This window comes from Carassius auratus, unplaced genomic scaffold (genome assembly GCF_003368295.1).
Source record: "Carassius auratus strain Wakin unplaced genomic scaffold, ASM336829v1 scaf_tig00214077, whole genome shotgun sequence".
In the NCBI taxonomy this organism is placed as follows: Eukaryota; Metazoa; Chordata; class Actinopteri; order Cypriniformes; family Cyprinidae; genus Carassius; species Carassius auratus.
In genome coordinates, this window is record NW_020527513.1 from 1,225,067 (window position 1) to 1,252,428 (window position 27,362).

At 36.6% G+C, this 27,362-nt stretch overlaps 2 protein-coding genes across 4 annotated transcripts in view; both read right to left on the reverse strand.

The window, feature by feature from the left end:
- Positions 1-285: 285 nt before the first annotated feature.
- Positions 286-16,144, reverse strand: tapt1a (transmembrane anterior posterior transformation 1a). Its single transcript, XM_026256534.1, has 15 exons — positions 15,938-16,144; positions 15,275-15,423; positions 10,983-11,101; positions 9,593-9,625; positions 7,222-7,384; positions 6,865-7,000; positions 6,419-6,516; positions 6,208-6,277; positions 3,342-3,422; positions 2,880-2,989; positions 2,689-2,748; positions 2,465-2,533; positions 2,245-2,321; positions 1,136-1,299; positions 286-996 (listed from the first exon to the last, which is right to left on the reverse strand). Exons 1-15 carry the CDS (start codon positions 16,140-16,142, stop codon positions 752-754), a joined length of 1,779 nt encoding a protein of 592 aa, XP_026112319.1. The 5' UTR covers positions 16,143-16,144; the 3' UTR covers positions 286-751.
- Positions 16,145-17,876: 1,732 nt separating this feature from the next.
- LOC113091098 (LIM domain-binding protein 2-like) overlaps positions 17,877-27,362 on the reverse strand; it is a 48,770-nt gene continuing 39,284 nt past the window's right edge. Inside the window, exons 7-10 of one of the 3 annotated variants that reach the window (XM_026256531.1) lie at positions 25,940-25,993; positions 25,129-25,268; positions 19,419-19,666; positions 17,877-19,388 (exon numbers count right to left, since the gene is read on the reverse strand). In XM_026256531.1, coding sequence (XP_026112316.1) covers positions 19,436-19,666; positions 25,129-25,268; positions 25,940-25,993 — 425 coding nt within the window. In that variant the 3' untranslated portion in view covers positions 17,877-19,388; positions 19,419-19,435. Of the gene's footprint in view, positions 19,667-25,128; positions 25,269-25,939; positions 25,994-27,362 lie in introns of all 3 variants that reach the window. The other 2 variants (XM_026256533.1, XM_026256530.1) reach the window with 2 other exon arrangements.

Consider the following 27,362-nt stretch of genomic DNA (forward strand, 5'->3'; position numbering starts at 1 on the left):
AAGTTAAGTCAGCTGGATTGGCACCATGTATATTATATCGAGCTGAATTATCAAGCAGCCTGGCATTAGGTCAGCCAAACCTTCCCTTTCTGGGCGAGATTCATGAGTTTTAAAGAAACTTTTAAGAAAAAAAAAAAAAAAATTTATCTGTACCTATACAGACTTCAACTGAAACAAATAATACCTTTAATAGCTTTAAAAAAAAAAACTATTGCCAGACTGATCAAATCTACTGGCAAACCCGTTTAGCATATTATTGAAGCAGAAAGTGTGTGAACACATATACAACTTTATCTGTTTATTATATGAATCAATATGAAATTGCTCTTTTTTTTTGCAAGAGTTTAAGAAACTAATAATACAATATATGGTTTTTAGCTTCCACTCAAAGACAAATTTCTATTGGGAAAGATCTAGTTTGTAAGAAGTTCATACCTCTTTTATTGTTCAAGATTTTCTGTCTCTGTTAAAATGGAGACAGACATATCTTAAGCATCACTGGATTCTGTGCCATGTTGATATGCCTGACTGCCAAGGGCGAAGAGACTCTGTTTCGATTTAAAACGCTTTACGTACAAGCTCTGCCTCCTTTGAAAGATATTCCACAGGAATATAAGCAGTGAGAATTAGAGATAAATCGTAGCAACCTCTGAAGTACTCACTCGAAAGTCAATTACTGTATGTCAGACTCATACTCAGAGTCTTCTCCACTTTAGTTCCTGAGCAGTTACTATGGTGATGGGGTTAAAGTTCACCCGATTCGGTTGCCGCATATTGTGAAGCGGTCAATCTCCAACAGATCTTTTTTGATGGTTCTGTGTTTAAGTTCAGAAGACTGTGGTGTCTCGCTAATGCTCTCCTCTGGTTTAGGAGGAGAATCTGGGGGCGGATCACGGGTCACCTCAGTTACAGGAAGTGGAGCCGGGGGAAAAGGCTTCATTCTTGGGCTCGGCTGCTTGGTGATAGAGGTGGAGGGTCGCTGCACTTTGGGCTCAGCTAAAAAGAAGTAAAGAAACAAACAAAAAAACTTTGATTCAAAAGATTCTCCTCAGCGTGCACACACACACTAAAAATAACATGAGTTTGAGAAACTGACAGAATGTCTGAACTACTGAATAGCCAAAACTGGTGTTACCAGAGGGTGGGGGAGATTTGGTGGGGTTGGCTTTCTTGGGAGTTTGTTCTGAGGTTCGAGCAGTCGGTCTTTCAAACAGTTTACCCTCCATGTTAGCTTCTTTCACATAGCGACAGGACTTGCCCAGAATAACTATATTATTCAACACTTTCATCGTTATCAATCTGCAGAATCAGACCAAACAATCAAAGAAATTTAATTAAAACCAGCAACTACAATGGCATAATCATGTGTTGTGCAAAACGTTTCCAAATTGTTACCAACTGCTCTACGATTACACTAAATTAAGCATTTAATTAAAAAAAAAAAAAAGACCTACCATTCATAAGTTTTGGTTTGTAAAGTTTTTGAAACAAGTCATATGTTCACCAAGGCTGCACTTGCAAAAAAATACAATACTATTGTGAATATATATTCTGAAATGTTATTGGAATTTAAAATATCTCTTTTTTCATTTATTTAAATATAATTAGTTTTTTTTCTGGTGATGGCAAAGATGAATTTTCATCAGCCATTACTAAAGTCTTCAGTGTCTCATGACCATTCAGATATCATTCTAATATGGCAATTTGGTGCTATCGAAACATTTCTTACAGTTTTTTGAACCTTAAAATCTTTGTGGAAATGTGATACTTTGTTTTTCTTCAGGATTTAGGATTTATTTGAAACTGAAATCTTTTGAAACATTATACAAGTCTTTACTGTCACTTTTGATCAATTCAATGCATCTTTACTGAATAAAAGTTATTATACTCTCAGAACAAAGAGTTGACAAATGACCGACTCCTAACAAATGACTGACTCCAAACTTGTGAACGGTAATGTATTTTTTTTTTTTAAAGCAGCCTTACCCTGCAACTTAATCATATCGCTTCGCTCCATGATTTAAAAACTGCAGAAGTGTATGCACCTCTACTGAGAACTGTAGTTTCTATTTGATATGACACTAATGGCCAAAACTGCTGACAGAATGTTCACAGACTGTGTATTTGCACAGTATAAAATCAAAACACTCTCGGTCTGTAAAGATTGGGTTGCACACTAAGTCATGGCATCAAATTGACATATTACTGTATGTGATACAATAGACTTTGAGCTAACTCATTTACCCAAGATAAAAGAGGAGCAGACAGACAGACGAGAGAGCGCCCTGGATCTTCACTGAGCTCATCACCACTCGAATCAACTGAAGGAAACAAAACCATATCCTCAGTATCAGTGTTACATAAGCAATCTGTTACAGACTTGAATAAAACCTGTAATGTATAATTTGTTGTTTAATGTGTAATTTTGTAATTGGTAGTTAAACAAGAGAAAATATCTTCTCACCAGTACAGCTAGAGGTAAAGGAATGAAGCCCATCCTTCTTGCCACTGAATCGCTGTAGTCTGTGTAGGCCTGTCCATGAATCAATCACATTTCCTCTTATTTTTTTCATTTTTTTGTCATTTTATGCAGGTTACAGATACAGTACCAGGGCTAGATTTTATAAAACAAGCGTTGAAAATGATAACATATTATATTAATAATTCAGACAATAAACTTTTACTTACATTCTGTTGTCGACTACTGACTAGTTCAAAGGCCAAGCTGGCTTTATATTCACTGTAGACCTAAAGAACATGATAGAAAGGCAAAGTTCATATGTGGCGGCCATATTTAGGGCTTTGTGTGTTGGCAACCTTAATGTGTATTTCTGAGATGGATTAACTTTGAAAATAAAATACAAATCTGCTGCTCTAACATCGGCTGTGATGTCATTGAATTTAGTAATGAAGGCGTGCTTGACGATGTCGACTGCGACCTCCGACATGATTACTATGAAGACGTCAGGGAGCAGCACCCAGAGGTGATCTACAAGCAATATCAACAATGTTAACAGATTAACCAAGCATTGCTGAAAATTTGCTGAAATGTACTTATTCTTAGGCCATCCAAGATGTAGACGAATTGGTTTCTTCATCAGAACAGATTTGGAGAAATTTAGCACTGCATCACTTGCTCACCAATGGATCATCTGTAGTGAATGGGTGCCATCAGAATGGGAGATCAAACAGCTGATAGAAACATAACTCCAGGGAAGCTTCTGGATTATTGGTTTTATCAGCTATTTGGAATCTAATTCTGTTCTAATAATGAAACAAACTCATCTACATATTGGATGTCCTGAGGATGAGTCAGTTTAAATAAGGGTCTTAATCCAGACCTGAGTTCCAAGAAAACTGCTCCATGTTCCTCAGGCACACGATGAGGAGCAATATAAAATTGGTGAATCGCTCCTTGATATCTGTATGACAGAAATATAAACCAAAAAGTCTGCACATCTTATATTCACAAAGCCCCTCTATCTCTCCAATCTGTGTAAAACGTGATGGGAAGCGACGGTCAACAAAATAAAGCTCTCAAATGGTAAGACTTCAAAGCAGGGAAATCTGTACGATGCACGCAGTGTTTCCAGCAGGCTGTATATGAATAGTAACTTGAGGAATAATTTCCTCACAAAGGCTTGAATGGAAGACCACAAGCCTTAGTGGCGATTTAGGGCTGGGCGATATATCTAACGATATGATCATGCGCACCTAGTCAATAAATCCGGTTCCGTGATTACCGCTAAATCGCCATCACCTGCTTTCCAATGGAGCAGCATTTAATAGACAGAGCTGTAGATCACTGACAAGCTACGCAATATCACTTTCATTATCCAAGCTGAATCGCCTTCGATAATGAACGTGATATTGCGTAGCTTGTCAGTGATCTATGGCTCTGTCTATTAAATGCTGCTCCATTTGAAAGCAGTTGATGGTGATTTAGCGGTAATCACGGAACCGGATTTATTGACTAGGTGCGCATGATCATATCGTTAGATATATCGCCCAGCCCTAGGCCGATTGAAAGTGGGTAGAGAGTAAACAGCAGAAGGGAGAATAGGTGCCGATAACAGTATATCAGTGTGTCTTTCATAAAGAGAATGTGCGCTGTAGGAAACGGGCACTCAAATGGCACCACAGTCTGTATCTCACAGAGCGTAATCAGAAAGCTCTTGAGAGCTTTGATTAGCATTTCAAAAAGATGCTGTAATATTTCTGAGTCAGCCCACACACAACGTTCAAGACTACAACTTCACCTTGCCTTGCGATCAAAGAGTCGCACACCCTACTAGTTACTTTGAATCAACCAGAACTGAGGTAGAACTGGGTTTATTCCACATTTTAAGCATCTTGTACCAACAAAATGGGAATTAACTAGGGCTGAACGATATATCGTTATCGTATCTATATCTAGATATGAATTTTCAAGATATTAATATCGAAAAAAGCAACGATATAGACAATATAGATTTCCCCTCTCCGCGCTCGCCCTGCATATAACTCTGACAGTCACAACAAACATCAGTTTTACGAGTGCCCTTGACTGCACCGCTAAAGCCAGCGGGCACACACTAGGGACGTGGGAACTATATTGTGAGGGGGGGGGGGGCGTTTCCATGGTGACGCGTCATTGCTTGTCACGTGACACACCGCAGCAGCAACAGCGCTGAATGAATGATGATCTGCTTTTAAATCATTTTTCCTTTTTTATTCAGAATATTCACAAATGTGTTAGTTATGGCATGAAATATCTGATATTCCGATTGTCAAATACATGCAAGTGGAAGTATATTGTTGTTTAAACACCTTTATAACGATCTCGTTAGTTGAGCTGCATGCGTGATGGGCGCCGCCGTGTTAGTTTGTGCCGCAGACACAGTTCAGAGAATCTGATCTGTTGGATTTACAACCTCTATGTTTACAACACGTGAATTCATCCACTTCCCCCGAAATACTTAAAAGTAAGTGGCTGGTGAACTGGGAATAGAACATGTAAGGTCTGGAGGTCTCACGGCTCAGTAAACGAGTTATGAGTTATGAAAAGGACCATTGCAAGCTGAGAGCGACCGGCTTTTGTGGTGGAAATTGGCAGTAATACCCCACCTTGCGCAGCTGTACCTGAGTGTCCCTGGGACATCAGTGCGGTCAGAGCGTGTCTTCTCAACAGCTGGACATGTAGTTAATAAAAAACGGTCTGCTCTGGACCCCGAAAATGTTGATCGACTTGTTTTCCTGTCCACTGAATTTGTAATGGCCTTATTTTGCGCCTTTTTGCATATGCCTGCCTAGTGTCGGTTACGTTCAATAAAAAAACACACATGGCCTGTTCTCAAGTCCATTTAAAGTTTCATTTTTTGAACAGTTTTTTTTTAAATGGATTGAATCATTATTAAAAATAATCTTGGAGATTTTTGAATTGCCTAAATCATAAATGCAGCCGGGTTGAAGCCTGCAGTGATGTTTTTCTTTTGTTATGGCAGCCGTCCCCACTGCATATATATTTTTTCGAGAATGTTGCCCTCCTGCTGTTGCCGTTTGTTATTCTTCACGAAACTTCATGCTAATTAATAAGAAATATTGCTGACTTGTGCGTTTCCAGCGCTCTCTTTACGTTCGTCCATTATTTGACGTTGAAAAACGAAACCTTTTTTTTTGACATGGAAAATCGATTTTACAATCGATTCAATGAACACTTATGTCTTAAAAATCGAAAAAGATTTTTTCACAAAAGTGACAGCACTAGCTCTGAGCGCGCCTGTCTCTGGCCGTCCCCCCAGCCCCCCCTGTTCCAACGTCTATGCACACTGTACAGAGACAGCGGATAAATTAGAAAGAAAGAAATGAGTGCGGGAGATAATGCGGCCGGTGGTGGCAGTGCAGAATATGACTTGGTGCCAAAACATAAATCATCTTCCATAATTTGGAAGTATTTTGGATTCAGAAAAGACGATGTAAACCAGAGTGACGTGTTGTGCAGGTCGTGCTTAGCAAAAGAACACGTAGTCATATCGTATCGATATCGAGATATCTGGCATGAAAATCGAGATATGAAATTTTGTCCATATCGTTCAGAATTAACCACCATTATTTTGGGGAGATTTTGCTTGGTTAGTAATATTTTGCAGCACCTTAAATAACATGAACATGGTAAATCACTAGTACCATGACGTACACTACCATTCTACAGTTTTGGACTTGACTCACCACTGTTGGACATCTGAAAGAGGTTGTTCTTCTCAAACTTCTTGAACACACTTCCCTTGATTTCCACAAACTGAAACGTGAACAAACATGCCTATAAAACCCTCTTTACACAATTTTAAATATAGTGACACAATAATTGCTGAACTGGATTATTCTGATATTGAATTCTGTTGTTTGCACAGAAAATGTTTGTGTATGTGAAAATACTCACGTTGTTGGACATCATAATGGTGAGCAGAGATTTGTTATGTGAGTTGAAGGCCACATTTAGTGTAGAGGCCTGGACCATGATGAGGATGGCATGCAGAACTGAGACAAATATACATTGAGGAAAACAAATATATTTAAACTATTTTACCATTGATATATTATTTATTGTACTACAAGTTGTATATTACTGAATCAGATCCAAAAGAATATTATTTATAATAAAATCTTTAGAAGAAACAAATAAAGACACAAGAAATCAGACATTAAATTATGATTGGATGAGACATATGACCAGGACTGGTGAAAAAATGCCAAATGAACTACTATACCACACCTCCATCATCAATATGGAGAGAGGAAAAAAAAAAAGTAAGGATACAAACACTTAATTATGACACATCATATATTCTGAGCACTGCAGACATCTTGTATGATAACAAAGGATACAGACATAGAAGACAGCCATGAAGAAATGGGGAATGACTCCAATATGGGCTCTCTTTCGTGACTTTGGCTCAGTGGCCGTCCAGTAGAGCGCGTCTAGAATGTCTTGTCCAAATGATGAAAAGAGGCGGTCCGCCACCTGAGTGACGAAATGAAAGATATTAAGTTCACACCCAAAAATGTTAATCTCTGCGTCGTTCTAAACCTGTATGCTGCTTTATGCTGTATGGGAAAACTGCAAAAACATTATTCTACAGATTTGAAACAAACCAAGAGTGGGTAAAAAAATAACAATTTGGTTTTCATTTTTAGGTGAATTCCTTTATCTGAACTGAAATGGGTTTGAGGTCTGTTCAATACCTCCAGCATGTTGTAGATGATGTAGAGTTTGATGACAGACTGACCACGGATCAGGTGGTACATCATAGCGTAGTCCACGTAGTGCATCATGGAGTAACAGAGCAGCATTATTAAACCTTTCAGCAGGTCACACACCTGAGCCGGCTGAAGGAACCGAGAGCCACTGATAAACACAAACACACAGCAGAAGTGTATGAAACAAGCCAGAGAGTCAGAACAAGTTGCAGAAAAAGCTTAATGAGCACATTAATTATAAACAGCTCTTATGAATTTACAAAATGAGGACAAATGCAATGATTAGACACATCAGCTTCAAAAACACCATCGCACTGAAAATAAAGCTCTGGTTTTCCTTCAAACCACAGAAACTCACAGATGGGCATTTCTTCAAATACAGCCGAGGGACTAAGTAACAGACTGTGCATTTTCTTTTTGTACGAATGTCAAAAATATAATTATTTGCTACCTTTAAAAATTTTGTATAGAGTTATATATATATATAAAATTTTGCTTGTGGTTGGAAAAACACCCAGAGAAAACACCAAGGAACAACTCAAAACCCATGCAGATGTTTGATGTATGGTCTTCATGTATAGACATTGAAAAAAACAAAACAAAAAACGTTCAGTTCTGCATTGACGTCTATCACACCCTGTCTAATTCACAGTAAGGACACTTTCAGCAGAAAACTAATGAACAGAAGGTATGAGATTTATTTGAGGATCTGAGCTGCGATTCAGAGGTGTGCACAGATCCTGCGTCTTTGGTGTGGGTGGGAGAATAAAATAGAAAAAACTAGATGGTTTTATTTCCACTTAAGGCTTCACTCTCCCACTCACGAGGAGGAATCTACATAAACATCCTCAGAAAACAGCAAGACTGAGAACTGGCAACAAAATGCTGAAAGAAGCTGGGCTTTTTATTTTTGTCATAGAACGATTATGATTACAAGAATCCCCCATACACAAAAAGCACTGTGGAGATATCATGGTACAAAAATAAATTAATAGCAACTGTAATTTTAGCAAATTAATGTCAAAAGAAAACATATACACTACTGTGCAAAAGTATGGGGGATTTTTTTTTAAATCTTAAAGTATCTTATGCTCACCAAAGCTAAATTTATTTAATCAAAATGCATTAAAAACTGTAATATTGTCAAATATTATTACATTACTGTATTATTACTATTTTTGTGTTTCAGGAATCTTCAAAAGTACAGCATTATTATTTGAAATAGAAATCCTTCATAATATTATATATGTATTTACTGTCACTTTTGAGCAATTAAAGGATGCTAGGTATATGAAATTATTTATTATTTTTAATCTTACTGAAACGTACACTTTTTTTTTGACAAAAATGACAACGCAGAGTTAATTTCCTTTCTGAGAATAATTGTGAAGCGTAATAACTACAAGTACAAAACATAAAATACATACATTTTAATATTTAAATTAAAAATCAAAGTTGACAGCCGGGATATGAAACCTGTCATCTGTGACAGCTTCTGCTTGAGCTAAAGTGCCAGGATCATGAATAAGAGAGCTTTTAAATTTGTAAAAGTAAATTTGTAAATTTGATCAAGGTTTTACTAAAACATGAGTGTGATTTGTAAGCTCTTCAGTTACATTTAAATAGGAATATTTTCCACATAATCTCCTGAAGCTGGAAATGTGGCCACGAGATATCAATAAAATCTTTTAAGTGCAGCTATGGATCTGAGGATTCAGTTAAACCTCTTTGCAGTTTGATTAAAGCGAAGGGAAAATGCGCAATGAATTAGGAGACCCTCACCAATCGCACCAGAGTAGACCCCAAAAAAATAAATAAAAGGATTTTAATTGCTTTCATGTAGGGTAAAACAGTGTAAACCAGCCCTATAGTGGATTGCTGAACTTAGGTGATAACTGAGCTAGTCTAGTTTGAATTGTTTTGACAGCTGGTTAGGCTGGGAAAGCAGTTGACCAAACAAACTAAATCAGCTTAAACTAACTAAACTCTGCATCTTAGGCTTGTTTAAACTGTTATTCTTTTTCTCCAGTAGGATGGCGTGTAGTGTAGCACTTCAAAGTCATATTTTTGCCAGACACACACTCGAGCCAGATTCTACAGTTATGAAACACAACCACTGCCAGACTTTACACTTAATAACAGTTCAAAATGATAGCTCTTCACTTGCCAGCAGCTGAGACTTAAAATTACTGCATCATATTGTAAGCTAAATCACTGAACATAGAGTTATCATTGGTAGTGACATACACACTCCACTAGGTTGGCAAATGTTTCAGTCACATGCTCGTTATATAAAACATGGATCAAACAGAATGAAGGATGGGACTGTTTGAAACAGCGAAGGCAGGCATCCTACCTGCTCCATCTGCAGTAAGGGCAAACATTAGCACTGATGGGAGGAGGGAGAGGCACGAATTAGGCATTATACTGTCCTCTGATATGAGGAAAAGTCAATAATAATAAACACTTGTTCATTATGAACCTGGAAGAATTAAAGCACAATGAGAAAATTTGGTTTCTAAAACCATTTAAGCCATCAATTATTTGACTGGTAACAATCAGAATCTGCACTACTCCTTTCTTGTGGTTTGAAGACGCTTTGGTGCTAAAGCCAAGTGTAAACTGCACTCTCTTACAATCGGATGTCCTGTTCGATTGTTGTTTGTCAGCCTGCATGACAGGTGAGATCTTGGGTAAGAATCAAGACAGACTGAATGAGAAATTATCTTTCATGTTTGTAAAATAAGACTGAATGACCATTTAAGCTAAATGTGTTATGACATCTTCATTTACATGTGAAAATGAAATTATATTGCACAAACCAAGTATCACTGGCAATGTTGTTCATGAAAGAAGCCAAAATCATGACAAGAGTCAGAGTATCAGGAGTGAGTCGTGGATGGGCAACCAAGGTCACAGATTTCAATGCAAGCTTAAGTCATTTAGTCATTTTGATGGTTATGACCATAATGTGAAAGAGAACACTATGTTGTATATAATGTAGATAATATATCATGTAGTATCAACATTTTTAACTAAATGTCTCTCTCACTCTCATTTGTAATAAAAGGCTAACAATTTCAGTACATTTACACTTGTGGTTTGGTTCTCTTGAGCCCCTTTCACACTGCACGTCGGACCCGGCATATTGCCGGAACATTACCGGGACGACTTCTATGTGTAAGCAAACACGTCCCGGGATTGATTCCGGCATTGAACCCGGGTCGGGGACCTAGTAACATTGCCGGGTTCAATCCCGGGACGAGCGCTGTGTGAACAAAAGCCAGATCTAATGCTGTGTCGAAGTGATGACGCACGTTATCGCGCGCCTCTTTTACCGGCTGTTTTGAAGGAAGATCAACATTCGTGACGAAAAAATATGTGCAAACTGTAATGAAGCAGAGATCAGTTAGTTCCTCACTTTCTGCACTGACGCCGAGATCGTTCGCTTGCTTCAGTGAAAGTATAACGTACCTATCGTTTTCGCCTCATACATTACACGTCACGCGCTGATGTCACGTGTCATTACGGGATCTTTACGGGTTGTGTGTGAAAGCACGCACATATCCCTGGTAATCATTGGCAGTGTGAAAGTGCAAAATCTAGCAACCTGGGAACAATTGCCGGAAAACTTTACCCGTGTATTTGCCGGAATGGCAAAAACATTAAACAGCAGTGTATCTTTTTGGAAGAAATACTTTTATTATTATTATTTTGTAATATTATTATAAAAAATGTAATACTACCCAAGGCCGCAGCAGGGTATCGTCAACAACCTCAGAAAGGCCAGTAAAGTTCTCAGGGGCAGCAGGGTGAACACGTACAGAAAGGCATCCAGACACAGGAAAAACCCGAAGATCATCAACTGTAGAAAGACACAGACAGTGACATTAGCACCTGTACAAAGATATGCAATATGCAAAGCAGAAATTTGTTTTGTTCGTGTTCAGTCATGTTATACAGAAATAACAGTGACATCATGTAAAAAAAAAAAAAAAAAAAACCCTCGGCCCTGAATCCTGATGCTTCACATGCTTGAGCACACAGAGGCGTGGAATGTGTTGAAGGAGGCTTTGAATATGTCTGCCAGCAGTCAGGAACCTTAAAATATTCGTTATCTTTACGAGGCACTCCTCCGTTTCAGAGAAAGACTGTTAAGAACAAATTAAAATATTAACATGCTCTGCAAGCAACTGGCTCTTTAAAGATGAGTGTGAATCCTGGGGGACAATTTTTACCAGCAGCCAGAAAACAAAGAGAGCTTGTTAGGAGACGAACACAGAGCACTAGAACCCTCTCAACAAAGGACAAAGAAAATAAAAGGCAGTGGAATATAAATCAAGACAGGGCTTAATAATAAGGAGCTTTTCTGCAGGCCTGTAGTTCAGATAAGGACTTGCAAAGAAACCGTCATAAACCTTTCAATAAAAATTTATTTGACATATTTATGTATTTTTTTCCCCATTACATTCATGGTGTATTCATTCTGTACAAAAAAAATAAATAAATAAACTAAATATTTATATATATTCTTTACAATAATAGCAGGAACAACATAGGCCATGTACCGCTTTTTCACTAAAAATTCTGCAAATAAATAAAATGAATACCCTACCCACCATTTTTATTCGAAAAATTATTTCAGTTGATCAAAAGTGACAGTTAAGGTATTAATAATATACAAGGTATTTATAACAAATTAATGCTGTTCTTTTTTTTTTAACTTTATTAAAGAATCTTGAAAAGCAAATGCATCTCATTTTTTAATAATCAGTGCCATTAATTCAATATTCATAAGAAATGTTTCTTGAGCAGCAAATCAGCATATTAGAATGATTTCTAAAGGATCATGTGACACTGAAGGAATTGATGCTGAAATTCAGCTTTGCCATCACAGGAATAAATGACTTTTCAAAATATATTCAAATAAACAAATTGTTATTTTAAGTTATTTTTCCTGTATTTTTGATCAATTAAATGCAGTCTTGTTGAGCATGACATTTCTTTCAAAATCATTTGAAGAAAATATTAAATCAAGCTTAATTTGTAGCGTATGTTTTTGTCAAAACCTCAGGGCCCGTATTCATAAAGAATCTTAATGCAAAAAGTAGCTCCTAGTGACAAAATTCTGAGAAAATTCTTAGAAATGTGGGCGTTTACTCTTAAAATTAAAGAAAAAATCCTAGTAAAGAAAAAAGTAATTCAGAAAGCATCTTAACCCTTAAAAGAGATCTTAAGGTCAAACTTGTTAGGAGCACGGACGAGGACTTTTAAGAGGCTTAAGAGTTTCTTTAGCAGAGGAGAAAATGGCAGAAAGATGAAGAGGCAGAAGAAATGTGTTGCAGACAATGGATGACAGTGAGTTAATAAGATGCTATAGATTATATAATAATTTGTAATTTAATATATAAATTAAAGTAATCACTACATTACAATATTTGGCAACTGGGAAAATGCAACAATGCAATAGTGATGATTTGGGTCTGTCACAACCTTCTGTAAGAAGAGTGATCACACAAACAATTACAGCACTTTCAGAACATCTTATTGTGTCACAGTTCATTCCCACCTTGCAGGCTCAAAAAACTGCATTTAAGAATATAGCAGGCTTATAGGAGCGCACAAGCAGGGGGAATGAACCGTTAATAGTTTGTGCTATACGCTCCCATGTCTGCTTCTTGTCCCTTGCTGTGACACCCGGCCCGAATTTTCCTTTAAGAATGGCCTTGTGTTCATCCACTAACTGGGCTAACAGTAAACACTGTTGCTCTGTCCAGTTTGGCTTTCTCACCCTTCTTGGTTTTGATTCCATGTTTGATACATTAAAACCAATATTCAAACCACCACTTAAATAGGACAGCAATCACTGTAATTGGAAAGAGTGGAAGAATTTTTATCATTCTAAGCCAATCAAATACCTTATAGGAAATTAAAAGCATGGTAAATAAAAAAAAGGATTTAGATACACACATATAATGTGTGTGTGTGTGTGTGTGTGTGTGTGAGAGCAATCATTCTGAATCAACATGGAAATCTCTTAAGTATGCAGGTCAACTTTTTGACCGACTGGAAGGTGCTTCCAGAAAAAGCATGCAAAAACATAGGAAAGGAAAACAGCAAATCTGTTTCTGGCTTGTATGGTCTTCAATCTATCTGTAATGATCATGCAATCAGTAGTACCTACATCTAGCCTCTCACCTGTGCATTGCGAGCATAATGAACAATCTTTTTCCAGGTCAGCACAGAACTTGAAAAAGCTCTCTCTAGGGCTTGAGGGGCGGAACACCTACATGGTCACAGAGCCGTCTCTGTGTGCACATACCATCAACATACACAGCATATCACACAAACCTGAGCATGATCCTGAGGACTTGAACTGAATCTAAAGATTCTATGAGAATTTCCATTCAGACATACTGCCCATTATTATGAACCATTACCATCTTTAGCTTAATAGGCTTAATAAAATAAAAACTCAACCAGTCTTAGTAGTTTTCAATAACTCAAGACCTCCATCTAGTGGCATTCAAAAACTCATTACTTTCTGAGGAAGAGGGAGGCACAAGGACTATTTGCAGCCTCTTTAATCTTAAATACTCATTTGATAATATCTAAAACATTTTTTTAATTTAAATCTATAAATATTTAATAAAATATATAATATTCTTATAATATTATCTAAAATTAGATGACATTATATTAGATATATAGTAATATCTTGACTTGTAGTGTAAAATGATGTTGTCTTATACCTAGACCAACACAAAATAGTTTTGCATTCACAGATTTCCTGCAGAACTCCTGCATTCTCATTTCTTAAATGTTTGAATAATGGCTAAACTACGAATAAGAGTCAGCCATGTGATCAGCTAAAGACAAAAAAGAAGACTAAAAAAAGGTATTATTATTCAAAACATATTTTATCACTTTTTAAATTATAACACAAAATAAAAACACTACCTTTGCAATATTACTAGTGTAAATAAAGTATTAAATAATATTAATAATTATTCTATTTTGCAAAACAACAAGGGATGCGGCGATCCGATACCCTGTATTGGTTTTGGGCTCCGACACTGCCATTTTCTCCCGGATCGGGTATCGTCAGACAAGACTGATCCAAATCAGATATTGTGCGTATACTATTTGTGTGTTATTGTTAAGGCCCACGAAAGGCACTAAAACATTCGGAAGCACCATAAGGTTTTGGTGCATTTTTATTTTAAGTCTTCTGAAGCAGTTCCAATAGTTTAAACTGAGGTTCAGATAACTATTGAAGTCATTCAATTCAAGTTGACAAACTCTTCTCCCCACTGCAGCTGTCTGTCATTCAGCATTCAAACTGCATATCACGTTCAGTTACGACAGTCAAGACGATGAAACTCTCTGCAAGACGATTCAATGTTCCTATTATCATTGAACTGTAGATAAAGTTTCCCTGGAGTTTAGAGCTGTTTTTAAACCATGTTACTTTCTACCACTATGAATTGCTCTTCAAGCGCACATAACTGAAATTTAAGATTGTTAAAAAGAAAAAAAGAATAATATAATATACTACACATCAATATCCCTTTGTGCTTTGGACTTTTCTATGAACGCTGTGTCTCCATCCTTCTGCACATTGGATAAGAATAAGAGCTTTGTGCCTCTCCAAATAGGAGCCTTCCATATTATAATACTTTTGCGCAATGAAAGACCATTGACAGCCTTTCTTATTCTGTCCTATCTATCATATGTTGCTGCCTCATTACTGTGCTATACATTTAAAAGAATACATTTAATTTTCTGCATCAGATCGGTTCTTAAAAATGGTATTGTGCATCCATAAAAACAAGAGTAAAATTACAATGCTAATATATATGGCTATTTATGTCTTAATTTCATTGCTTTCAAACCTAACAATAAAGAGCTTTTATTGTGGCAGAAATATATTTATAAAATATGTTTGACCATATTTGAAGATGAAGTTGATCATTTGTGTGTTTTTTTTTAGGTTACAGCTTAAAAGAAAGAAGAGCACTGCCATTGAGGGGCTCACCCTCTCCAGCTCTCTGGGGATCCTCATGCAGGTGTACACTCTCTCCCTCCGCTCAGTGTACTTGGCCTCGTTGTGCTCCAGGAAGTAGCCCCTGGTGAGCTCTGCACACATGAACCTTAGCAGAGACGGCTCGTCAGAGTCATTCGAGTCTGTGGGGTAAAGAGCAAGAAGAAAAGAAGAAGAAGCATATAAACATCACAATACATCCATAACAGATATGCAATTATTCAAATAAACTGAAAAGTGGCTTTGGTAATTTTTATTAAAAAAAAACAAAGGCACTGACATGTTTTAAGATCAGTCAGTGCAAGTTTCTTTCAGTTGAAACAGCTCAGATTTACATTTTTTCTAGGACTACTTGTCTGTGAAACCGGGAATAGCGTTTTTTATTTCTGACGTATATGTTTAAACTTAATACAACAACATATGCGCCCTGTAAACAGCTGCACGACAACTGAACACAATTTAATATTACAGCTCGTTTCAACGACTGCTTAGCAAAAACGCCATCAAAATATTAGCCAAACAACATTTAAAACTTTTTAAATTGAGATGTGGCCACATTAATGAGACTGACACGTGCATTCGTAAAATCAGGTACGTTAAACTTGAAGCCACGTTGGAAGCAAAGACGAAGGTCAGCTGTCAGATGCTCGAGCTCACCTGAATGCTCGTGCTGCTCGTCTTTAACGGCGGGTTTCTCATAAAATCCGAGAGTTTCCGTCATTTTCGCCGTCAACCCAGAGACGCCTGGCTTCCTTGATATGGCCGCTGCAGCCCAGGAACATTTTACCCCTTTGTGATCGTCATTCTCGGGGTCTTTTTCGTCTGACAGCCTACCACACAGCGAATCCGCCATCTTCGCCATGACGTCATCACACAACGCACGTGATATTGATAAACAGTAAACTGTGACGATGAAATAGCATTTACAGAAATATAATAGAGGTTATAGTTGAAATTTTAATACATAAATAATTTATAAATATTGAACCCCAAATAGTTGTGTAATTTTTTTTTTACAAAATTAATGTGTATTTTAATTTAAATATATAGAATATTTACATTTAATAATATTAAAAAATGAATACGTTCATATATATATATATATATATATATATATATATATATATATACACTCACTGGCCACTTTATTAGTTACACCTTGCTAATACCGGGTTGGACCCCCTTTTGCCTTCAGAACTGCCTTATTTCTTCGTGGCATAGATTCAGCAAGGTGTTGGAAACATTCCTCAGAGATTTTGGTGCATATTGACATGATAGCACCATGCAGTTGCTGCAGATTTGTCGGCTGCACATCCATGATAGAAAATCTCCCTTTCCAACACATCCCAAAGCTGCTCTATTGGTTTTAGATCTGGTGACTGTTGAGGCCATTTGAGTAAAGTGAACTCATTGTCTTGTTCAAGAAACCAGTCTGAGATTGACATGTTCAGCAACAATACTTAGGTTGTCTGTGGCGTTTAAACGATGCTCAATTGGTACTAAGGGGCCTAAAGTGTGCCAAGAAAATATCCCCCACACCATTACACCACCACAACCAGCCTGAAACATTGAGACAAGGCAGGATGGATCCATGCTTTCATGTTCTTTACGCCAAATTCTGACCCTAACATCTTAATGTCGCAGTAGAAATCGAGACTCTTCAGGACAGGCAACATTTTTCCAATCTTCTACTGCCCCATTTTGGTGAGCCTGTGTGAATTGTAGCCTCCGTTTCCTGTTATTAGCTGGCAGAAGTGGCAAGCGTTGTGGTCATGCTGCTGCCCATCTGCTTCAGGTTTAGACAGAATGGTATTCTACATACCTTGGTTGTAATGAGTGGATATTTGAGTTACTGTTGCCTTTCTATCATCTCTAACCAGTCTGCCCATTCTCCTCTAACCTCTGATATTAACAAGACATTTTTGTCCACAAAACTGCCACTCACTGCATATTTTCTCTTTTTCTGACCTCTTTTGCATGAAAATCCCAGTAGATACTCAGACCAGCCTACCTGGCACCAACAACCATTCCTCATTCAAAGTCACTTAAATCCCCTTTCTTCCCCATTCTGATGCTTGGTTTGAACTTCAGAAAGTCGTCTTCACCACATCTAGATGCCTAAGTGCATTGAGTAGCTGCCATGGGATCATAAATACTGTCTGCATATGTCCAAAAAATAGGCAATAATCTCATCTTGCATATGTAGTATTGAACACAGGGTGGCACCATTGAGACTTTTACGTTTTAAGAGGAACAAGATGAAGTGCAGTTGATTTACCTGGATGCTGTCAAAACTCTGCATTGTAATGGAAATTGTTTATAGATTAGTGAGCAATCTACACTGCACAGTTCTTCCTTAAATCAGGTCAGTACAATATAGAAAACATGATGGAAATGTTGGTAAAGTAAAACTTGAGTAAGAGGGGGCAGAAATATTGTGGCAAAAGGTTTTGTAAGCACATTTTATTGGCACACAAAATGGCAAAGCATACATACAAGACTTTGGATATGACAACAAAAACAGCTCTGCTAAATATTTTACAAACTCTGCAGAGTTTCAATAATACAAGGTTTAAACTGGGTGGCTGATATTGTGTCTTGTAATTTTGTTGTTTTTGGAATAATCTTAGTCTTTGTGATAATTTTCAGGAAAAATGTTTTGTAATGACAAAATACAGGAACAAAGAAACTGATTAATTAAATGTTATTTTGGCTGTTTGTCATCATCATCAATGTAATCTTTCTTTCAGTCAGTAAAGTACACTGCAACTCTTAAAGGGCCTTTAAGAAACGTTTCCAAATGTACAGTTTATGAAAAAAAATATAACAAATTATGTATCTAGCTACAGAAATGACATAAAGCTGTATAAAACTGAACATGTAATTTGATCGAAGTGCATTCCACATTTTTGAATGATTTTTAAATAAAAAGCAGTTTTTTAAAGTAGTCTGAAGGTAGACAATGAATGTTATGTAAACTCATACAAAGCTAACAAACAGTATATTTGTGTCTGAGTTTACAGTAAGGTATATTTAATGTACTCATTTCTCAGTATGGTGTTAATTCCTGAGTGTGAAATCCTTTATTCAGAAAACAACAAGTAGTAAACGTCAAAACAGCTGCCGTTTACATCAAGGTCTGATGACTTCAGTGGCATCAGATGAAGCAGAATGCATTTTTGTTGTCACAACTCTGGTAACTGTGCTCCCAAAATGATAACCAAAGTCCAACATGACCTCATAAGTCTGGAAAAAAACATGTTACCAATTTTGAAATGTCATGCAGAAACATATTCCATTATGAAAATAAATCAATACAGAGAGATAAGCAAAATATGGACAAATATGCTTCTCATATGTGTCTGCCTGTCAATAAAGAAACTCCTAATCTCGATGGTACAGTACAAGGAGAATATAGAATAATCAGACATGAATAAAAAAACACATAAACTCAAATAGGATTTTTTTCAGTTAAAGTAAAGTCTGTAAATGGCAACGGGTGGTGTTTTTTCTTTTAATGCAAGCTGTCTTTGTTAACGCAGTCTGTTGTGTTGAAGGAAAGCAAGGCAGTTCACTTTTAAGTGAAAGAAAAGGGAAAAAGACAATAGCCAAATGAATTTCCAATAAAAAATGCAAATGTTCATGGACTGGTCTCAGTGGATGCCTCTGCAGTTCCAGTAAGTCTCCACTGAGAAGACAACAACATGCCAACACGATCGTCTCTTCAGCGTTTGGTTGATGTCGAGTGTGGTTGCCAACTGGAGTCTTTATGGAGATGTGTGATCAAATGCAAGACTGGTACATTCTTTACATTGATTATTGGGCTAAAGCTGTCCCAAATTCAGGCCTCTGTTAAATCAGATCGCTCATTCAGCCTTGATAAAGTCAAGTTCCTCCAAGAGTCACATTTCTTGGGCTGCTTTGTAGCCTAGCTAGATGATTTTGAAAAAAATCCAGTGAGCAAATATTGCTGCCAAAGTCTGTGAAGTTCTTAAATGTTACCCAAATTAAGAAGAGGAACCATCCGTTTCTGGTGAAAATGGATGACATCATTGACACCATCACATGGGATTTACATCATCGAGGGTAAAAAGTGAGGTCAGAGAGAAAGAGCGCCGTCCTGGTGGTTTAACGGGACATTGCATGTGTTGTCTCCTACTGAGAGGGCTGTGAGGCCGTACTCTCTGGCTTGCTGTCTTGTCCTGTGGGTGGCTTGCTGTTCCAGGGACCGTTGTTGCCGAGTGCCGGCGAGCTCGTGAAGTCATCGTCATCGTCCAGGCCATTGTTGGCGTCATATTGTGTATTTTCTAGTCGCGTGATCAGACGTTCGTCCTCATCGCCAAACTCCCCGCCCATCAGAGTGGGTTCACCTACCACCATCACATCCTGTAATACATACAGTTATACAGTTAAAAACCTAAGAAAAGAACAACAATTTAAGCAAGGTTTCATATACCGTATTTTCCGGACTATAAGTCACACTTTTTTTCATAGTTTGGCTGGTCCTGCAACGTATAGTCAGGTGCGACTTATTTATCAAAATTAATTTGACATGAACCAAGAGAAATGAACCAAGAGAAAACATTACCTACTCCAGCCACGAGAGGGCGCTTTATGCTGCTCTGTGCTCCTGTAGTCTACCACTGAGCAGCATAGAGCGCCCTCTCGCGGCTGTAGATGGTAATGTTTCCTCTCGGTTCTTGGTTCTAAATAAATGTGACTTATAGTCCAGTGCGACTTATATATATATTTTTCCTCATCATGACGTATTTTTGGACTGATGCGATTTATACTCAGGTGCGACTTAGAGGCCGAAAAAATATGGTATATGAAGAAACTTTGGGTACAGACGAAGAGAAAACAAGTAAGTCTGTAAGAATACTAGATGAAGGAATAATTGAAGACCGAGCAGACCTAGACATATATTAGTCAACACTTGTGGTGGATGGTGAAGGACTGGTCTGGTGTTTGAAATCGCTAACCTTGACCCTAGCAAGTACCAGTAAAGATGTTTAATTTATGATTGGGAAAATCATTTGTATTCACATTAAAATATTTGTAAATACATTTACAATACAATATTTGTGACACATTAAAGGAATTTGTATATTAATGTGTTAAAAACAATGTATATATTTATTTATAAAATGCACTAAAAATATACATAATTAAAATATAATACCTAAAAGTAGATAAAATTAATTACATTTAAATTGTGAGATTAGTTAGAACTTTAAAAAATATTTTAATGTGTCAAAAATTTGTGTGTGTGTATATATATATATATATATATATATATATATATATATATATATATATATATATATATATATATATATATATAAATAAAATAAATGTATTTCATTAAAAAAATATTATATATAAAAATAGATGTGATTAAATTGTGTGATTAGGTACAATACATTTTTTAAATAGTATTTTTTATGCGTTAAAATAATTTATATAAATATATTTATTAAATTTTTCATTTATTAATAATATATTAAATAATATAAAAAACCTAATCTTAATTGTGATTCAATTAGAATGTTTCAATCATATTTTAATGTTAAAATAATGTATATAAATATATTTGTTTATAAAATATATTTTAAAACATATTAAAAAAATATAATACATAAAATAGATGTGATTCATTATGTCAAGATGTGATAGATGTGATAACTGCAATCAATTGTGTGATTAATTAGTTACAATGTTTTAATCTATTCACAGTCTGGAGCTTTGTTCTAGTGCAGTCTTCTGCTCTTTTCTTTCTCTCTCTCTAGTTGAATTCTCAGGCTCAACTGATCAGTTAACTGAAACACATGCTTCACTGATCATGTGTGTCGACACACTAAACCATGGGAGCTCTTTATCTTTATCTGTCTCCCTCTCTGTCTACTCTTCTTCTAGCTCCCATTCTATGTACGATTGCTTTTGTCCCATACAGAATTGTCCTGTATTTAATGGAACAGAATATTAGATCCATATTTGATCATTATGGGGCAGAACTGCATCAGCATACGTACGTTGGAAGCCCACAATCCATATGCATGAGCAAACACAGATGAGACACATGCATGGAAACTCAAACACTAATTTCTTTATAGGCTGTGAGAGTGTTCAACAGATAATTTTGCTGTCCAGCTTTAGAAAGAGAATTTGCATTTAGCACGGTTATAGTAGACTGCATTAATATCCATTTTGCTGAGACACATTAATGTGGGCAAGTGTAAATGAAATGTGCATATCCAATCAGACAGCAATCCAGTCGATCAAGATGCAAGAAGTGACCTAATGTAAATAGGCTGACAAAAGTACTGCTGCAAGAAAAAAGTACATATGGAACACTGGTCATCAGAACGTATTGGTCAAATGCAGAGACAATTTGTCCAGTTTCAGATTCTTTTGCATTTTCCCCACTGGATTTATTGTTTTTAATTAAAATGTCTAAAATACAAATAATAAAAAATGCTGAGCCTGTTGATAATGAATAATTTATGCAGTTTTACTGTAATTTGGCGGAAATTAAACTGAAATGTGTATAGTTTGTGACACTTTAGTATGACATTAAAATTCATAGATTTTATTAAATAACAGACACAATGAAACTGAATGTCAGTGAGCCAAAATCAGTATGACTGTATCTCAAATGCATTTTCGCACTCAATTTTTTGCCTAAATTAAATGGCAAATGTGCAATCAAGAAACTGAAAGTAGCCCAGTAACACTTTACAATTAGGTTACAATACAGTCATAATACAGTTCAATAACTTGCATTTATTAATATTAGTTAATGATCATTTATGCATACCCTTATTTATTTGATCAAACATAAAGTAATATATATATATATATATATATATATATATATATATATATATATATATATATACATATATATATATATATATATATATATATATATATATATGGCAAATCTGATTACAATTTAAATTATTGAAACTTTTTCTCAGTTATCAAGAGTTAGTGTTGCGTAATATTTTTGTGGAATCCGTGATTTAATTATTATTCTTTTTTTGTTTCTGATGCCTCTTGATTCAGATCTTTTACTGTTACATTTCTGTTTATTTGAGCGTTGACTTATAAGAGCTTTGGCTGAGACCCCAGAGTCACTGTCAGTTCTTCCCACCCCTCTGCTTCTTAATTACTCTTATTCATTAAGGTGGGCTTTTTTACTAAATAACAATATCCACACACTGATTTGTCAATTTGCATAGCTAATTAAGTCATTAGCTGAAATGTTACCGATTAGAAAAAAACGAATGCCGCTTGCCAACGAGCCTTGAATTTGCCATCTGTTTTTGAAAGGCAACTGTCACCCTGCAGTCTGGGTGTTAAACTGGGGGCCTGGATCACAAATGTTAACACACACACATACAGACACACTCACAGGTTTCCAGCTGGTGGTTTGACGGAGAGCTCTAATTGCTATCAAATGGAAAGGCTGTCCAGTGCTCTTGTCTAATTAGATGTAGCCTGTGGCTAAACCCACACTGAGCCGCCCACAGCAAAACAAACCGACTACCTGCCGCCCTCAATGACTGATCCGAGAGTGGCCCTGCATCCACATCGATCTGAGCTTGAGGAGCACAGAAAGCCCTCATTTGAGCTGGACATTATTTAAGACAAGAGAACATGTGCAAATCCAGGCACGTTACACATGACCAATTTGTCATCATATTACTGAAATCATCATCAGTCCAAGAAGATGAACACAAGGGGGCACTGTTGTATTACTGTTGAATACAAGACCCCCCCCACACCCGACAAACCTGGTGGTCACATGATCAACTCATTGTGATTGGGCTCACGTAGGAGGCCGATCAGGCAGCATGCGATGACTGCACAGACAAAACCAAGTGGCCACACTACACATGTATCCAGCATGTTCCACTACACAACACACGGCAACATTGCTTACAATGAGGCTTGATGCTTTCGAATGGGGAGTAAAACGAAGAGTGTTGTGACACACATACACACACACACACGGGATCTGGCACCAAGCCAGTTGCTTACACCAACACTTTTCTCTCTGTTTGTGAATGTGTCTGATGCCCTCAGTATGATGGATGTTGACCAGATATAAGCAGGACAACATTTATGCGGTTAGGGTTACATACACAGAGAGACAAAACATTCAAAGAGAGAGAGAGAGAGAGAGAGAGACTGGAAAGTGGAAATTAAAATATTTAATTGTACTATGTACATATATCAATTTATATGGCCATTACATGAATATATGCTATAATTAAATAGAGTAATTTCATTTAAATAAACTCATTTCAAATAAAATATATTTCCATATAATTTCAGATAAATAAAATATAAATATTGGATTAAAAATTTAGCTTTAACCAACTAATTGAAATAAAATAAATAAGTTTAGGTTTAAGTACTTTAACTGTAATGAAACTAAATATATATATATATATATATATATATATATATATATATATATATATATATATATATATTGCTGGAAGAGCATGTAAACAGTTTGACAGACTGAGCAGGAACACGGCTGTTTCTCCACACTAATCTCCTCTACGGCATTCATGTATCCAATTGTCTCTGAACTCCAGGGGAAAAGCCACGCACTACAAATCCCATCATCCATCTGCAAACAAATTTACCGGCTCACAACACCAATCCCCAAAAACGGCGTTAGCACTCGTGCGCTGTGTTTGACCCTGTAGTGTGCGAACTGGGAGAACACATTGATCGCCAGAGTAATGCCTGAAGAGGAAGCCTGGGGGATAAAGAGGCACTCTGGGATAAATGCCTCTGAATTGGGGTTAAACACTGTAAGTGGGTAATATAGGAATTGACAATGAGGGCTAAGGAGTCTCTCTCTGTGAAGGTGCTTAGAGTGTATTTACTTTGGCTTTGGGATTGAATATGCTTTATAATTGTGTCATGGCTCAAAAAACTGACATAACATTAATATAACGTGTCATAGCAGCACTCTAATGTGTCATTAGTTGTGAGAGATACAGAATCAGTACAGATAAGCTACATTTTAAGGGATAGTTCACCCAGAAAAATGGAAAGCCTGTCATTTAATCACAAACTTGTAATTACAAACCTGTATGACTTACTTTCTTCTGTGGAGCACAAAAAAAAAAAAAAAAAATTTAAATGGCGCAGTTACACTAAACTGCCGTTGGATGTACAAGCACCACATCACAAAAATATAAAAGTGCTCCATACGATCTATGCTCCATATTATAAGTCTTGGGAAGTCTTACAATAGTTTTGTGTAGAGAACAGACTGAAGTTTAATTTGTTATTCACTGATAATCCTATTCAGTCGACCAATACAAACAAATCATTCAATCTGGTTTTGTAAAATGAATCCGCTGATTCACTGAAAACATTGCTGGAATGAATCAGTACTGAATCAGTTATTCTGTCATTCTATCAGATGATTTATTAAGTGTCTTATGGATGACTTATATGATGGTTTTGTGGGCTTTTTGTCATTTTGGAGATTTACGGCCATTTGTTTGATGCAAATAAATAACTTTCTTAAAATAAATATATTTTGTGTTGTATGGCAGAAAGAGAGTCAAATAGGTTTGGAAAAACATAATAGTGAGTAAAAATTCCAGAACTTTTTTATTACTATCCCTTTGAGCACAGGTCACAGGGATAAGACTGTCAAACAGCTATCACTGTGAATCAAAACTACAGCAGCTCTTAATGTTCCTCATGTGTTTTGAGAGCATAATCATATCTTTAGGACAGCAGTTTGAGCAAAATTGTTTTAACATTTTGGATGGTTACAATGTATGTAAAGAAGAAGATCTGATGCTTACAGGTACCTGGCTGGTCAGATTGAAGTTGTTGGCAGGGCTTCGTTTCTTGCCGCCAGCGCTGTTGCCAAGGCTACTGTTAGACGCATTGTTGGTGGAGTTCTTCCTCTTTCTTCTCTTGGTCGTGGTCTGTCGAGTGGGCTCTGCTCTCCACAAAAACACACAAGCAGGCAGACAGCCACACACACACACACACACACAAACAGACACAGATCAAACGTATTAAGAAAACAAAAATAGCACACATCCACACTCACAAACATGCCACAATGCAAGCACACAGAGGAAGAAAAAATACTTTTCCAACATACACAAACACATATAGGTGATTATACAGGGAAAGATAAAGACCTGCATCATGCTTTTTCTATTTTAAGAGAGAATCAAACAGATTCAAACATCTCCCAAGACATGCACTAGTAAGAGAGAACCTCTGCTTTTATTTGCCTAAATGCTCAACAGTGCCCACTGCAGTCAGCCATGCATGCAAAGTTATATCATCAATGTCTAAATGCTGTTTACTTTCAATAAATAGCACTAACACTATCATTAATGTGTTTTCTAATTCCTTTTTTGATGATAACTCATTAAAAAAACATGGAGAACCTAAACAATTTTGATTAGGTTTCAGCAAATCAAACAAATTGCTGATTTAGAGTGACTACTGAAATATCCACCTTTAATATATCTGTTTTGATTCTGAATGCTGAGCATGTATAATTCACACAGACAGAAAATGTATTTCATGGGTTTCAATTTAGACAAAGAATCCAGCTTCCCTTTTAGATGACAATTCAGAAGATGCGACAAGTACCTTTTTTGTGATTTGAGGGGAACATTTCCGTTTTGAAGTTCTGTGGATGTCCAGCTGAAATCATATCCAAAGCAAGATTTATTTCCCAGATAATACTTAAGACGAATGAAGTTGTTATGCATATCTAAGACCAGAAGACATATGCAAATGTAAACTGCAAGACTGCAGTTTTTTTAATTTCATTGCAAATTCAGTGGGTCTCATTCGATAGTCATACAATCACAAATATTTCTGCACAATCCTTGTGTGTGAACATCCAGAAATATCTATCATGAATTAGTTCATTTTTGCTTCATACACTACTACTCAAACAATAAACATGACTAATGAAAGGTAATGAAATGTGATCATTATTAAAGGTGTTTATTGCTTTTTAACTGCTTTTAGGGAATATTACAGTATATTATATACAAGTATGAATGAATGAGACCCAGTATGCCTAAATGTTCAAATCGACTGAAAAATAATAGTTGGTTAATGTTGTAAAGACTGTACAGCCATAACGTTTTATTATAATGATTTAATTTCGGTGTGACAATCAAAACCTATAATCAAAATATACACATTGCTAATAATTACTGTAAACTGTAATGCACTGATGCCTGTAAAATGAAATACATTTGAGAGGTTCTTACTAACCACACCCAGGGAGATGCTTCCACATTGTTTGTACATGATAGATTTCACCTAAAGTCATATACAGTAATAAAGAGACTGTAAAAGGACATCTGTTTTGATTTTCTGGAGAATGACTTTTATTTTTGTATGTTTATCAGTGTGAGTACTAAAACGCTCTTGGTTCCACTCATACACACGAAACTAGAGGCAAAAACACTTATCAGCATATAAAGGCAACCTTCTTTCCTTCCTGTTCCTGAACACAAATGCTCTCCAGATTTCAAAAGAATGGGAGGAAAGAGGGAAGCGAAGCTAATAAGGAAACAACAATTACAGAAGATCCACTTTGATACGGACTGTGAGAAGGTCAGTGCTGACGAGTGGAGGGTTTGACCCACAGGGAGCAGATGGAGGATGTGTTTCAGTCTCATACATGTCAAGTTGTTACTGTTTAAATCATATTGTATATGTAAACCCATCATGTGATCCAAAGTAGGGTGGCCATATGGGACACATCCCAGCCAGGATTTTTATTTTGCCTGAAATATCCAGGTTTTGGCTGTTTGCACTGTGCAGGTCGATCGTTGTGTGACATTTATGAAAGCTACAGAGAGCTGAGAAGACCGCTCCTTATGCTTTTCAAAATACTTTGGTGTCTTTTTTGATCGGTGCACAGCGACGCTTCAAGTCAAATGAACGAAAAAACATGTGCGCATATTTGCATTGCTTTGATCGTTCCCTGTAGATCTCACCTTCTCATGCGCAGCCCCACGATTGGTCGATTATGTACAATACCTTCATGTTA

Excerpts from the sequence above, each read along its gene's own strand:
- tapt1a (XM_026256534.1), bottom strand. The coding sequence starts at position 16,142 with ATGGCGAAGATGGCGGATTCGCTGTGTGGTAGGCTGTCAGACGAAAAA. Across the intron at positions 15,424-15,937 it reads CGAGCAGCACGAGCATTCAG|ACTCGAATGACTCTGACGAG; the intron begins GTGAGCTCGAGC and ends TTTACCCCACAG. Across the intron at positions 7,001-7,221 it reads TCATCTACAACATGCTGGAG|GTGGCGGACCGCCTCTTTTC; the intron begins GTATTGAACAGA and ends TTCGTCACTCAG.